Source organism: Eptesicus fuscus, chromosome 23 (genome assembly GCF_027574615.1).
Source record: "Eptesicus fuscus isolate TK198812 chromosome 23, DD_ASM_mEF_20220401, whole genome shotgun sequence".
NCBI classification, from domain to species: Eukaryota; Metazoa; Chordata; class Mammalia; order Chiroptera; family Vespertilionidae; genus Eptesicus; species Eptesicus fuscus.
In genome coordinates this window covers 25,933,079-25,948,564 of record NC_072495.1, presented here as the reverse complement: position 1 = coordinate 25,948,564, position 15,486 = coordinate 25,933,079, and the positions used below count along the sequence as shown (strand labels likewise).

Genomic DNA, 15,486 nt, shown 5'->3' with positions numbered 1-15,486 from the left:
GGATAAAGGGATGATTCACTTTCTGGGCGGGACAGTGCGAGGTTTCATCATGTTACTCAGAATGGTGTGCAATTTAAAACTTATAAATTGTTGATCTCTGAAATTTCCCATTTAATATTTTCGGATCTCAGTTGACCACAGATAACTGAAACTGCAAAAAGTGAAACCACAAATTAGCAGGACTACTTTATATATATATATTTTTAAGAACATCTGATCTTATTTCTTTTTCTTTTTTTATATTTTTTATTTCAGAGAGGAAGGAAAAGGGAGAGAGAGATAGAAACATCAACGATGAGAGAGAATCATTGATCAGTTGCCTCGTGCACACCCCCCATTGGGGGTTGAGCCCACAACCCGGGAATGTGCCCTTGACAGGAATCGAACCTGAGACCCTTCAGTCTGCAGGCCGATGCTCTATCCACTAAGCCAAATCAGCTACGGCTGTACTAGTATATTATATTCTTTACGACAGTCCTTAAAAGAAAAAAGAATATATAACTTCTAAGCCAACATGAATTAAAAAATAACAAAAACAAGTGATTTCTGAAAATGGCAAACTTGGTAATTCAGATCAATTCTCCATGTGAGAACAAGAAAAGCAGATCAAAAAAATTTTTTGAGGGCATTAAAGAGCTGCCAAGGCAGTGAAGGAGGAGAGGGCCAGGGCCCAGAAGGGAGAGCTGAGGTGAGCGACCCCTAACACCTGCAACTGGATGGGCTGCTGCCACACTGGGAGCATCGCTGGGCACAGAGGAGATGGGAGCAGTGAGGCCCCACAAGGTATTCAAAGAAAAGGCTGCCGAGAGGACAAATCTGCTTGAGACCTTGAATCAAGAGGCCTTGGGAGCCGAAGCCGGTTTGGCTCAGTGGATGGAGCGTCGGCCTGCGGACTCAAGGGTCCCAGGTTCGATTCCGGTCGAGGGCATGTACCTTGGTTGCGGGCACATCCCCAGTGGGGGGTGTGCAGGAGGCAGCTGATCGATGTTTCTCTCTCATCGATGTTTCTAGCTCTCTGTCCCTCTCTCTTCCTCTCTGTAAAAAGTCAATAAAATATATTTAAAAAAAAAAAAAAGAGGCCTTGGGAAATGCTCCAGACAGGGAAAGCCAGGCTCAGAAAAGTAGAACAGAGTGGGTGTGAGGGGTGCGGGAAGAGACTGGACAAAAATCTTACACCTATGGATGAAGACAGTGGCGGGGGGTAAGGGCATGGGGTGGGTTGGGGAATCAGGTGGAGGGGAGCTATGGGGGAAAAGAAGAGGAATACCTGTAATAATCTGAATAAAGATTTATTAAAAAAAAAAAAAAAGTAGAACAGGAGAGTGGGAAGGAGGCGAGAACCCGTAACATTTGTTTCTTAACCCTTTGCACTCGCTTGCTTTTTTCTCGATTCCTTTATTCTACTCGGGATTTAATTTTTTAAATACCCCAGGTTTTACAAAGCGCGGCAGAATAAAAAACTGGAGTTTCTTTTCATACAAACTTATTTATTTGGATTTTTTTATATTTCAAATTATTGATACATTCAAAGAGTAATTTTAATCTCTATAATTTTTCATGGTGTGATATTTTTTGAAACATTCACCCACATGAAGACCTGGTTTACATTCACATGTTTCGCAAATATAAATCGTCTCTCTTCTTCCTCCTTTGATTTTTCTGTTAGAACAAACAACACAATCTTTGTGTTTTTTGGTAGGGTGAGGTGTGATTATATGGAGCTTTCCATCTAAACGTTGCTCTAAGTTAGTGGATAATAGTCTACCCCTGGAAATCAGTGTACCATCTCTGAATTCTCCAACAAGATCATGTACTAGTTTCCTAATAAATTTCACATGCGTTATCGGTTTTTCATTTTTTCTTTTTTGGCATTCTTTGTACAATATATAGGAATTTACAACACTGACCTCAAGCCCCCAGAAAAACAATTGACGCCACCATTTTAGAGTCCTCCTCATAAAACAGTATGTGCCTGTGTAGTGATCAGCTATATCAACACCCCCCATAAACTTTGTATAGTTGGTCACGACCTTGGGTTTGAGAACTATTTCCTTCCCACCACCACGCACTCTCCTTTCCACAGACTCAGTCTCTGAAGTGTCCCATGTACTGAGCATTGTGACTATCCTCTTGTCTTTCCATGCAAGAAGCATTACATTTTCATCCCTGAAAGCCACTATCTCGCCTTTCATTAGCTTTGGATGTTTGATAACAGGTGGATTATCTTTCCTATTGGGCATTATTGTCCCTGTCAAGTGTGTTTTTTCCTTGAACAATTCCTTTGCAAGAGTGACACTAGTGTAATACCTGTCGGTGAAGAAATGATAACCTTGAGAACCAGGTACTGAGTTCTTCAATCTTTCATGAAGCTCTAAAACTATTCTGCTAGTAAAAGGGAGATCAGGTCTCACCAATGTTTCAGATGTTATTTCTCCATAATAAGGGACAAATGAATATATGTAACCACATTTTGAATCTGAGAGGACATATAAACGAATACCCCATTTTGTTGGATTTTTAGGATTATATGTGATGAAGTGTATCTTTCCCTTGAAACCAACAACAGCCTCATCAACAGCAATCTCTCTTCCAGGACAGAATCTCTCCCTAAATTTCATTTCAAGGTATGACAAGAAGCAGTTTACCTTCTCGGTTCTTGTTCTCAAATCTTTACTTGACTTTTGGTCGTTTTTCAAGTGTAACATCCAAAATATTTGCAAGAACCTTTCTCTTTTGAAAACAGATCGAAAAAATGGTATATGAGACTCAAAATCCATGGACCAATAACTCTGCAAGTTGGGGTGATTCAATACACCCATATTTAGTATTACACCAAGAAAAGCCTTCATTTCCTCTATCGTCACATCTTTCCAATTATTCCAAGTGGATCGCTGGGATAGTTCTTTCTGGCTAATTTTATGCCTAGCATACTCATTTGTCTCATCCGTTATATTTTTTATCAACGTCTCAGTAAAAAACAACTGGAAAAAGTCTACTGGTGTGGCACATCCAGAAGGAACTTGAGGTCCAACATGTAACTGACCAGTGGAGAAAGGGATTCTGCTAGGCTCTTTGTCATTCACAGATGTAGATGTCCACTTTTCTTTTTCCTGTTTTCCCCTAGAAACGTAACTTTCACTGGGTCTTATACCCGATTTCTCAATGATATTACCTATATCTCCATCACCCTCACTCGAATAAACAATTGTGCGTCTTCGTTTTGCCTTTATGAATTCAATGTCACTGTCACTGTCAGTACTTTCAGCGAGATCTTTGGGCAAAGCAAGGGACTTTTTCCTTTCTGGAGTTCCACTAGGACCAGCGATTTGTTCATCATCTCCACTCGCATCCTCGGAGAACTCACTTTCGTCACTATTATATTTTTCACTTTTTTCTTCGTTTTCAAAGTAAAATTCATCATCGCTGCTTTCTATGTCTTTGGAAAACTTATCCATCCTGAGGAGGGGAAATTCACTCAGAACGTACGACTGCTAGGGGGGCAAACCAATCATCCAACTAAACCCTGTGTCATGACAACATGTGTGATATGCTAATAGAAACCTAAACAAACCCAGGAGACGAAAAGATGAGGAAGGTTCTTTACCAAGGGAAGATGATGCAAGCTCAAAAAGCCATGATGCAACGACTCATGCCTTGGACCCTCCTACTCAAGATTGCTGCCTATGCAAAAGATAAGCTTAGGTGGTGGCATCAGTTGAGACAGCATTTACATTTTACTTGTCCTTTCATGCTAATGGAAAATTAGACAAAATACTGGAAAAATAGACAAAAATCCCTTCCCCCCCCCCCCCCCCCCGTGGTGAAACTACATGTTGAGTGTGGCTCGACATACGAGCTGCTACCGATGCTAACCGTGTCAAGTCACACTCGACATCCGAGTGCAAAAGGTTAAAAAATGCTTACAGCCAAAACCGGTTTGGCTCAGTGGATAGAGCGTCAGCCTGCGGACTGAAGGGTCCCAGGTTCGCTTCCGGTCAAGGGCATGTACCTTGGTTGTGAGCACATCCCCAGTGGGGGGTGTGCAGGAGGCAGCTGATCGATGTTTCTCTCTCATCTATGTTTCTAACTCTCTCTCTCCCTCTCCCTTCCTCTCTGTAAAAAATCAATAAAATATTAAAACAAACAAAAAACACGCTTACATTCTCAACAGTTGCCAATTCTCCCTACACGGGCCCCTTCTCTCCATCCCCACTACTTGCTGCAGTGTCCCTGACCCCTGGGGCGCCCCCTTGCTGCCCATTCTGGACGTGGCAGCTAAAACTACCAACCAAAACCTAGAGCAGTGAGCAGTGATTATACCAAGTGAAGCTATGGCAGAGGGACTTGCTCTTGACTAAAATTTCATTCCCATTGCCAGTGCCAACGTTTTCTGTAGAACAAATCAATTTGTTCATCTTGCCAGTGCCCTTAAAAGGGCTCACTTACTCTGGGCAAATACTTTTTTTCCCAGAGGCTATTAGCTGTCCGGGTTTACTTTCTGATTCCTTCATACCCTCACTCAGCCAAACTAATATGTATTAAATTACCATTTTATTATATGCCTGCTGGAGGCCGAGGGAGGGGCGGGGAAGGAATGTTACATGTGCCATAATAGACGTTATGTGTGGGCTTACTACAAAAACAAAGCCCAAAATGAACACAGCAGAAGCTCGGCATTCCGAGCTAATACTACCTGGCTTTAGAGGGAAATACTCTTCCAAAAGTTTTTCGAATCCACAAATACAAGAACTTCCTGGCCACACATCTGAAAGATGAAAAGAAAGGACATGCACGTTTTAAAACTCCTTTTGGCCTATTTCATCCGTTTTCTGGAAAGGAGAGGGAAACGTTTAGGTCCCAAAGGGAGAGAGATGCTAGTGTGAGTCAAAAGGTGAATCATAGTTAATCTTGATGGGACAGATGTATGAAGCTAAAATCAAGCAGATTTTTAAAAAATTACTTTCAATATAAAATCTTTTGTCAAGGAAGACTTCAGCCCAGCCGGTGTGACTTAGTGGTTGAGTGTCGACCTTTGAACCAGGAGGTCACGGTTTCATTTCCAGTGGGGCTCGATCCTCAATGTGGGTTGTGCAGGAGGCAGCCGATCAATGACTCTCTTATCACTGATGCTTCTCTCTCCCTCCCTCTCCTTCCTCTTTGAAATCAATGTGTGTGTGTGTGTGTGTGTGTGTGTGTGTGTGTGTATATATATATATATATATATATGGACTTCAAAATTGAGGAAAAGGAAGTCCATGATAATGCTTTTGTTTGTATTATTCCTCCTCCCTAAAACGCCTGGCAAATGCCCACCTACCCATCAAGGCTCATCTTCAATGCCTGCTCCTATGTGAACCCTCCTTGGACGTTCCTCGACCCCAACAGGGTGAAAGCTTTGTACTCTCAGCACTCTATTCTATTCTGGAACACGAAGACACCAAATCACAGTCATGGATTTGCAGGGGGCCTCTCGTTCCCTCTGCCTGAGCTCCTGAGAGCAGGGACTGGGCTTTACAGTATCCCCAGCACCTAGCGCGCACACACACAAAGTTGACTTGTCTCGGCCAGTTCACCTCCAGGTCAAGTTGGGAAGGTTCTTCTTCCTCCTGCCCTCTATCTGGCGTATTCTCACATCATCCTGCAGGAGTTGGCTTAAACCCCGCTTCCTGCAGGAAGTCACTGCTGACTACACTAGCATGGCTGTCCCTGCCGCGTGAACCTGCCTCTGGTACCACATCCTCTCCTTCCACTGCACTTACCGCACTCTGTTGTTGTGACTTATTTCACAGTCTAGCAAGCATCCCTGCTTTTAAGCTTTCCTGAGGTCAAGGGACCAGGAATGCCTTCTTCACCTTGTATTGCTCAGCATCTAGCAGTGATGGCGAACCTATGACACGCGTGTCAGCACTGACACGCGTAGCCATTTCTGATGACATGTGGCCGCATGCCGAGCATGAAACATTTGCTGCTCCTGAGGATGAAACATTTGCGACTAAAGTCTTGGAGTTAGTTTTTTCCTCAAAGTGACACACTACCCGAGTTATGCTCAGTTTTTTGGTGAAGTTTGACACACCAAGCTCAAAAGGTTGCCCATCACTGACACTGGCAAAGTGGGGGGCGTGCAGGAGGCACCTGGTCAATTTTACTGACTGCATAAATGGATGGATGCCTTTGATGGTGCTAATCCAGAGTAATAGAAAATAGTCATTTTTCTTGGATCATGTTTAGACTTTTTTTTTTTTTTATAGCTTACACACTGTGGAGAACGTGAATGAAAACACTCAATGACAGGTTTTATGTCTGCTGAGTCCTAAATATTTTTTTCTTCTGAACATTCTGCCATGAAAAGCAGGCATGAAGGTGTCCAACTAAATGAGATAGGAGAATAAGAATCGTCCCTCAATTTTTTTTTACTAAAATTTATATTTACAGAGAGGAAGAGGGAGAGATCGAAACATCAATGATGAGAATCATTGATCAGCTGCCTCCTGCATGCCCCCCAACTGGGGACCGAGCCCACAACCCAGGCATGTGCCCTTGACCGGAATCAAACCCAGAACCCTTCAGTCCCCAGGCCGATGCTCTATCCACTAAGGCAAACCAGCCACGGCTCATCCCTCTATTTTAACCAAGAAGGGAGAACAATGAAACATTCACTGGAGGCAGGTGACCACTCGCATGCTCACCTGATGCGCAATTCTTTTAATCGACCCCTTTGGGTCCCAGCGTGACCGTGCACTGGATGGCTGGAACGAGGTATCGCACTCCGGATCCCAGGCAAGGCGGAAGACTTCTTGTTGGACAGTATCTTTGGAGAATAAAGTTTCTTACCTGCACCATCCCTAAAAGACCTTAAATTTGAGGAGTAAGGGGGAACAGAATCAAATTATCTCTGCATGTGATGCAAATACCTTTACACATATAAATGAAATTAAATAAACTCTTTGAGACAGACGGATAATAACTATGCTTTAAGGACAACAAGCAGCCCAATCTCTGACAGAAATACCTGCAGGCTCTAGGCATAAACTGCAGAGCTACAGGGTCCCTTGGAGTTCTGAGTCCTAACATCTTAATGTCATTTTAAGAATAATCATTTATAAATTAGAAACATTCTTTTATATAGAAAGCAACTAGGAATGATTTTCAGATAATGTGACTTTTACAACAATATGAAACCACATACTTTTACTAAACACTAAATTTCTGACTTTTAATCCTGCTTTAGAAACATTAAGAGTTTACATTATTGGGATGAACTCATGATTTTTTAAAATGTTTTTAATATATATTTATTGACTTCAGAGAGGAAGGGAGAGAATGATGATGAGAGAGAATCATTGATCGGCTGCCTCCTGCACGCCCCACATTGGGGATCAAGCCCACAACCCGGCATGTGCCCTTGACTGGAATCAAACCTTGGACCCTTCAGTCCACAGGCCGATGCTCTATCCACGGAGCCAAACCGGCTAAGGCTGAACTCATGATTTTTAAGAAATGTGTGGCAGGTGCTCTCCCCTCCATGGAGTGTGGCCCTGTACCATTCCCTTCTCCCTTTTATCCTTGCCCACTCCCCTGTCGCGTATCCCCTATCCCAGTGGTCAGCAAACTCAGTCAACAGAGCCAAATATCAACAGTACAACGATTGAAATTTCTTTTGAGAGCCCAATTTTTTTAAACTTAAACTATATAGGTAGGTACATTGTTATTAACTTAATTAGGGTACTCCTAAGCTGGCCTTTGCTAAAAACTCAAAGGGCCAAAGAGCTGCATGTGGCTCTCGAGCCGCGGTTTGGACCACTGCTCTAAGGGACCCCATGAGGCTTGCAGCCAGGGGAGCAATAGGCAGCTGCAGCTCATCCAAGGCTAACTCCTTGAACCTAGCTCCAAACAACAGGCAGCTGCAGCTCATCCAGGGCCAACTCCTTGAACCTGTCTCTGACTTCCCCGTGAGCTAAGGCAGCCCAACCTAGGCTTTCCTGTTGCTTCTCCTATGCCCTTCCTTGTTTCACTGCGCTATGTTTTTGCTGCAGTCAATAAATTCTTGCTTGCTTTTCTAAAAAAAGGAAGGAACGGAGGGGGGGCGGGGAGGAAGAAAGAAACGTACGGCAGAGCTCTACCTACAGGAAATACTTGGAAGCAATGATATTCCATTAACAACGAGCATATACCAAGCTTAAATACTGTTTACAAAGTACCATTCCCTACTAAAAGGAACCAGGGCTCCTTGGAGATATGTTTTCAGGTCTGAAACAAGGGAAATACAAGATGAGCCTGGAATACCTTTTTAAGTCAGAAGACAAAGTGTTCAAACAATGACGGGGACATGTTAACCATCTGTATGCCACAAGCGTCTAACAGACCCAAACGGCAGGCCTTTTTTAATTAAATTCCAAATATCGTGGCAGTTAACTGGTTAAAGACACAGGCGCCAGCTTGAAAGAGCTCCCACTGGCCAGGACAATGTGAACAGTAACAGGTGAAAACACACTGAATGAAATAGAAATTCATAAACCCATACTGATACAAATAAACAAATAAATAAATATGTGCGAGAGAATGGAAAGCTTTACTTTGCAGAATGCTTACTAATAAACTTAAAGGAGCCCAGCCAGCGTGACTCAGTGGGTGAGAGTCGACCTATGAACCAGGAGGTCATGGTTCGGGTTCGAGTCCCCATCAGGGCACATGCCCAGGTTTCGGGCTCGATCCCCAATGTGGGGTGTGCAGGATCAATGATTCTCTTTCATTATTGATGTTTTTCTCTCTACCTCTCCCTTCCTCCTCTCTGAAATCAATAAAAACATAAAAAATAAAAATAAACTTAAGGGAAATTAGAAAAGCATCATTTAGGAACCACCATAGTAATAACTGACTCAGGTAAGAATTACGGATGGATACCAAAACAAGTGGGTGCTAGTTTGATAAGGAACAGGATGTTAATGTAGTTTCAAAAAGTTATCTCCCCACTGCCCTGGCCGGGTGGCTCATTTGGTTGGAGCGAGCAGGGACAGGGACCCTTTTAACTGCTATGCATCCAATTCATCAAATAATGGAAGGAACCACCATCCCTGCTTTGTAGACGCTCTAACAGCTCTTCCAGATTCACCAACATACTTATTCATTAATTCGGGTCCCTTTATGCAAGAAAAGTCCAGTCGCCTCTCAATGGTCAAAGCCTTTATAATCATCCAGGTTATAAAGCGGCCAGGTGGCCCCTACAGAACGTGCCGGGACAGATTGCATGCGACCAGGGCCATCCCACAGCCTGCTTCAATGTCAGTTTGCTACTTCCCAGTCCTCTATCTGACCAGGATACAACCAGACATCCATTGCAACCTCCCTCACGGCACGGGGCCTGCCAGAAACCGGAGTGACCTTCACCAACCCCACCACCATGCTGCCAGGGAGGTCAGGCTGTTTCTCCAGGACTCCCCGCGAAGGCAGAGGGTCCTGTCCCACCGCAGCGCTTCCCTGGGCACAGGCGCCGAGAGGACAGGGTCCAGGCTGTCTCATTCACTGGGGTGGCCCCAGCACCCAGGGCAGGGCCTGGCTCCATAAATGAATCAAAATCAAAATGTTAACAAGTGATACCTTAATCAATAAATAAATTTTTTTTTTAAATGTTAACAAGGGATATTTCCACATGCTCAAAATAGGTTCTGACTGTATCATAAGGTCTGAAATGTGCATTATACTCTACCCGGTGGATGAGAAACCCAAAAAGTGAACAACCACCACAAAAAATCCTTACCCAAACTTCCTATCTCCCCACTCAGGAATTGAGGACAAAACTTTAAAAAAAATCATTTACTATTTTCACACACAAAATATTTACAGGCTTTTATCGGAGCCATCATTTCAGTTATTTTTTTTTTTCCAAGTCACATCACTCACCTGGAGTCAACCTTCCTCTCCATTCTCCGCTTAATCTTTTTTTTTTTTAATGGGAATTCAACCAGTAGCTTGATATACACTATTCTGAGTGAGCAGATTCTTCATGAATCAAAGCCTTTTTCTCTTCTCTTCTAACTACAAGAAAGAAAGAAAAAAAGAGGGGGTGTACTTTTTGAGAGAGGACGGAAAAGAGAAAGGGAAGCATCCTTTGGCTGCTGCCTTCCTGTAGACCGCCCCCCACGCCCCCGAACTGGGGACTGACCCCGCGACCCCGGTATGTGCCCTGCCCGGGAGCTGAACCGGCAACCTCCCGGTGCACAGGACAGCCCCCACCCGCCGAGCCACGCTGGCCGGGGCATTCATCACCAGCTTTCCAATACAACCGCCCCAACAGGGGTGGCCATTTCCATGCAGAAACCAAGGGCCCAAGGCCCCCAGCTAGGCGGTCCAGCGGGGACAGGCACTCAGGTCCCTGCTCCACTCAGGCCCCCAATACAGTCCACCTGCACGGAGGTGCGCGAGGCACCCGGACGGCCTCGCCCAGGGAGGGGAGGCTTCATCCCAATGTCGGCCCCTCGGGGCCTCAGAGGCGGCCCTGGGGGGTGTTTGCACTCGCCCCTCGCCGGCTGCGCAGCAGGGACCTAGAGACACCCCAACACCCAAGCCCCCAATCGGGGCCTTGCCCGGACGCGGGTCCAGGCACACGCCTGCCACGCACGGGGCGCGCGGGAGGATGCGGCGCCCGGTCCGGGCTACGCGACCCTGACGAGCAGCAGCCGCCAAAACGACGCGAGCGCCGCGCCGGGCGAGGGCAGGCTCGGGGAGCCGTCCGGCGCGCTCTCCCCACGCCCCCTCCACTCCCCTCCCGGCCCCGGGGGTGGGCGGCGTCCCCTGCACTTCAGGACCCGGAGGACGAGGAGGGGGGAAGCCGAGGCCGCCACGGGACTCACCCGGCCCGGTTCCGAGAGACGTGCATGCGCTGGCCGCTGGGAACGGCCCCGAGAGGCTGAGCCTCAGAAAAGGTGGGGGACACGCGGACCCGGCCTCGTACCTGAGGAAGCCCAGCTCTCGGGAGTAGCACCTCAGGCAAGCGCGGGCGGGAGCCGGCGGACGCCCACCAATTTCCGGCGCCCGGGCGGCCCACGCAGGCTCTGCGCTTCCCGCGCCTCGGCGAGCGGATCTCGCGCCGGCCCCGCCCACGTCTCCAAGGCGACGCGGCGTGCGTGAGGGACGCGGCGCCTGGGACCCTGGAGTTCGCGCAGCCGCAGTGCGTCGGGTGACACGCCCCCCTCTGGCAGCCTCGCTCAGTCCCGGCGCACCGGCGGCGTGGACCAGGCGATTGGTCTGGGCTAGGAGGGGGGCGCGTTGTCCTGCAAACCCCTAATTAAAACGGTCCCAGGCTGATAGCTTCTTAATCCTTCCCTTAAAGTGTAGTTAACAAGCACTAGTTAAAATTTTAAATTTGGGGTCCACTCTTGATCATCTTTTTAAAAGTAGGAGTGGGTCAAAAAAATAAAAAATAAAAGTAGGAGTGGGTGAGGGTAGGTGAGACATTTTTACATGCTTTTCTCCGGTGCTTTGTAAAATATCGCTGGAAAGCACATGAGATGTCTGGTGGAAAGAGCAAAAGCTAGCTAGTATCATACATTTAAACGCTTGAAAGGTTTTACGTTCAAAACATAAGGAAAAAAATTGTTGGGTGTCTCAGGGTTAGAGTATCAGGTAATTTGCATTTTTGCCCTATTTTCTACATATTAATTTTTTAAATATATTTTTATTGATATCAGAGAGGAAGGGAGAGACAGAAACATCAATGAGGAGAAAGAATCATCCATCAGCTGCCTCTTGCACGCCGCCCCCCCCCCCACCACCACCACCACCCAACTGGCGATCCAGGCAGAACCCAGGCATGTGCCCTTGATCAGAATTGAACTCAGGACCCTTCAGTCCGCAGGCTGACGCTCTATCCACTGAGCCAAACCAGCTAGGGCTGAGAAGAGCTTCTAGAAAAAATTTTTTTCCCTTGATCCAGGTTGTGGTTGCCTGAGTGAGTTTGCCTTGTGAAAATGTATTGAGATGAGCCCTTAGAATTTGTATACTTTTCTGTATGTATATACTTCTTCAATAAATATATTTTTTATAAAATGAAACAAGTTTTTGCAAGCACAGGTACATGTGGTTTACAGATGCCCCTCCCCCTTAGTAAATTATTACCTTTATTTCTAGGTAATAATTGTCTTCTTTCACAAGCACAAATTGAGACTCAGAGAGAGGTAAGTTGAGACCAAGGTTCCACAAGACATTCAAGAGCCTAGTGGAAGAGTAGATCCTAACTAGGCTAAGCCAGAGGGCCTGGGAAATTAGCTCCAGGCCAAGCCAATATCACGATAAGATAATAAATAAATTGCCTTGAGATTTAACGTGTGACTTGTGGCAATTTTAAAATAGGCTCACACCTTCTTTTGGCACTCCTCCCATATAAAGGTGGAGTCTGAGTCCCCTCCCCTGGAACAGGGGCCAGTCCTGGTGACTCCTAGCTGAAGAACACAATGTGGCACCAGAGACACTGACTAATCTTGAGGCTAGGTTCGAAAAGAAAATTCAGCAACTGTCTGACGCTTTTGTTCTCTCTGGATACTTGCCCTCGGAATCCAGCCACCATCTTGCCACAGAGAAAGGCCATGTGTCAGTGTTTCAGCCAATTCCGATGGTCCCAGCTGACAGCCACCGTCAGCCATCAAACATGTGAGCCACTAGGTCAGTGGTCGGCAAACTCATTAGTCAACAGAGCCAAATATCAACAGGACAACGATTGAAATTTCTTTTGAGAGCCAAATTTTTTAAACTTAAACTTCTTCTAATGCCACTTCTTCAAAATAGACTCACCCAGGCTGTGGTATTTTGTGGAAGAGCCACACTCAAGGGGCCAAAGAGCTGCATGTGGCTTGAGAGCCGCAGTTTCCCGACCAAGGCACTAGGTGATCCTAGCCCCCAGCCTTCCACCACCACAGCTGATTCTCAATGGAGCAGAGACCAGCTGTCCCAGATAAAACCGCCCAAATTGCAGATTGAAGTGCAAAATACATGTGGAGTGAAGCCACTGATTTGGGGTAGTTCATTACACAGCAATAGATAACAGGAACAGTGTTTTTAATATGCCTAATTCCCACTACAAGCTTAAAAAGGAGATACTACTCGGCAGTGTCGCTCAGTGGTTGAGCATTGACCCAAGAGGGAGGGAGGGGAAGAGAGAAAAACATCTATTTGAGACACATTGATTGGTTGCCTGGCACATGCACCCCAACAGGGGCGGGGATCTAACCTGCAACTTAGGTACCTGCTCTTGACCCCTTGACTGGAACCAAACGAGACCTTTGGTTCGCTGCCAATGCTCTTAACCCAGTGGTCGGCAAACTGCGGCTCGCAAGCCACATGAGGCTCTTTGGCCCCTTGAGATTTTAGCAAAGGCCAGCTTAGGAGGACCCTAATTAAGTTAATAACAATGTACCTACCTATATAGTTTAAGTTTAAAAAATTTGGCTCTCAAAAGAAATTTCAATCATTGTACTGTTGATATTTGGCTCTGTTGACTAATGAGTTTGCAGACCGATGCTCTAACCAAGGTACAACACCCGCCAGGGAACAGCTTGGTTTTTAAAATAATAATTAAAACGACCACTGTTTGATCACTGTATAGGATTAAAAAAAAACACACAGCAGCTTTAAGGAGGTCGTATGAGGCCTTTTGCCCACCTCATCCTATTTAATCCTGACAACAGCGATGTGAGTGAGTTTTCATCATCCCAATTTTACAGATGAGAAAAACAAGGCTAAGAATAAATAAATGTCCTAATCCTCCACAGCCTGTAGGGTGTGGTAGAGCTGGGAGGCAAATTCGGCCCATTTGCAAATGCTTCCCTCTGCCTCTTGCTTGCAGAGAAAATACAATTTGTAAGAAACGCATGGTTTTTTCGTATTACAGAGGGAAAGAAAAACGTTCACATCACAATTTTCTCTGTCGCCAAGATTCATAAGAAGAAAACTTAGTGATCAGTGTCCAGTCCCTTGATTTCACAAGAAAGTTAAGCTCCAAGAAAGTAGGTCCTTAAAAAAAAACAAAAACCATCCACACCCATGTGTCATTTCCCACAAAACCTAGGCGGTCCGACGGGACGGAAACAGGAGCCGGCGATCATCCTGCCGAGCAGGCTCCCAGGTGATCAGGCAAACCTCTTCGGACCGCTCCTCCCCGCACAACCGCTCCTCCCCAGGCTCACGCGGTAGGGAAGCGGTATTTGCATTTCTGTGTCCCCTTCAGAGTGTCCGCGCTCGGTACTCAGCGCTTGACGTTCATTTTCACCCAAACACACTCGCACTTCCCCTTCCTGGGCAGACTTCAGGTTGTGGGCGGGAAAAAACATTTCAATGAATTTGTTAGTCGCCTTTAGCTCATTCAAAAGCAAGCGTGGCCCGCTTGCCTAGTGATACAACAACAACAAGTAATCTCGTGTATTCCTCCGAAATTTTTATAGAGAAACCATTTTAAAAAGAGCGGAACTCAGAGAAGGCAGCTTCGCCCCACATCACAGCACTAGAAAGAGCTGGGGTTCGAGCCCACACCCCGAAGGCTCAAAACCCCCAGGCTCGCCTGACTCGGATTCCCACCGCCGAAGCCCCACGGTTCTCCGCGGGCGACAACAGGGCAAACGCAGCGACCCAGGCCGCTGCCACCGCCCCCCGAGGAGAGCCACCCAGCGGGGGTCGCGGGCTCCCAACTCCGCCCGTCCCGCTGCTCCCCGCCCCGAAGCGCGCGTGGGAACCCGGCGTTCTCCCAGGGGCTGCCCACGACGGCCGCCTGCGCGCACCGGGCAGGGCTGATGCCCCCTCTGGCCCGGCCTCCTCGCCCCCGTCGCCACCTCCACCCCCCCGTCTCCACCTCCTCGCCTCCGAGCGCTCGCGGGAGCCGGCGCCCCGGCAGCGCGCCCCGACGGCCCCCTTTTCGGCCCGGCACTGCCGCGGCCACCTCACATCCGGGCTCGCGGCGGCGGGGGCGGCGCCGGCGCTCGGGTGCGTGGAGGGAGTTGTTAAGAGGGAGGGGGCCGGGGAGGAGGGCGGAGGGCTGGGCCGCGGTTACGGCGGCTGAAGGGAGACAGCCCGGACGGGTGGGGGGGCGAGAGCGAAGGCCGCGTTGAGAGGCGCTGGGACCCGCGCGGGCGGCGGAGAGGGGAGCCGCGGCCGAGGGGAAGGGCCTCCCGGCGGCGGAGGCACCGAGTAAGAGCCGGGCGGCGGGGGGTACGGGCGCCGCGCCCCGGGGCCCGCAGAGAAGGGGCGCGGGCGCGCTGCTCCCGGGGTCGCGTGCGTTAGCGCGGACGCCGGGGCGCGCGCGGGGGGCGGGCGGGGAGGGACTCGGAGCCAGCGGGGCGGCCCGCGGGCGGGCTGGTGGGGCCCGAGCCGGCCGGCCGGACGGCGGCGGGCCTGTGCCGGCTCCAGCTCGGAGCGCCCGGGCTGGGGGTTCGGTCTCCCCGTTCCCTCCGGCCCGCCTCCTCTCGTGAGTACAGTCCCCGCCCTTCCTCCGAAGGAGGCCGCTGG

General features: G+C 48.0%; 2 protein-coding genes and 1 long non-coding RNA gene across 5 annotated transcripts in view; 1 reads left to right on the top strand and 2 right to left on the bottom strand.

The window, feature by feature from the left end:
• Positions 1-11,058, bottom strand: part of SFI1 (SFI1 centrin binding protein) — a 48,824-nt gene extending 37,766 nt beyond the window's left edge. Inside the window, exons 1-4 of the mRNA XM_054712447.1 lie at positions 10,949-11,058; positions 9,898-10,032; positions 6,687-6,851; positions 4,694-4,765 (exon numbers count right to left, since the gene is read on the bottom strand). Of these exons, the coding sequence (XP_054568422.1) occupies positions 4,694-4,765; positions 6,687-6,851; positions 9,898-9,920 (260 nt within the window). The 5' untranslated portion in view covers positions 9,921-10,032; positions 10,949-11,058. The remainder of the gene's footprint in view (positions 1-4,693; positions 4,766-6,686; positions 6,852-9,897; positions 10,033-10,948) is intronic.
• Positions 11,059-13,728: 2,670 nt separating this feature from the next.
• On the bottom strand, positions 13,729-14,938 carry LOC129148068 (uncharacterized). The gene is made up of 2 exons (XR_008555249.1): positions 14,834-14,938; positions 13,729-14,291 (listed from the first exon to the last, which is right to left on the bottom strand). It is a non-coding gene; the product is annotated as an uncharacterized LOC129148068 (long non-coding RNA).
• A 102-nt stretch (positions 14,939-15,040) lies between these two features.
• The window catches only part of EIF4ENIF1 (eukaryotic translation initiation factor 4E nuclear import factor 1), a 33,049-nt gene continuing 32,603 nt past the window's right edge, over positions 15,041-15,486 (top strand). For 2 of the 3 annotated variants that reach the window (XM_054712432.1, XM_008142395.3), the window contains exon 1: positions 15,041-15,168. The gene's annotated coding sequence lies outside the window, so the exon portion shown is untranslated. Of the gene's footprint in view, positions 15,169-15,341; positions 15,446-15,486 lie in introns of those variants that run through there. The other variant, XM_054712430.1, reaches the window with a different exon arrangement.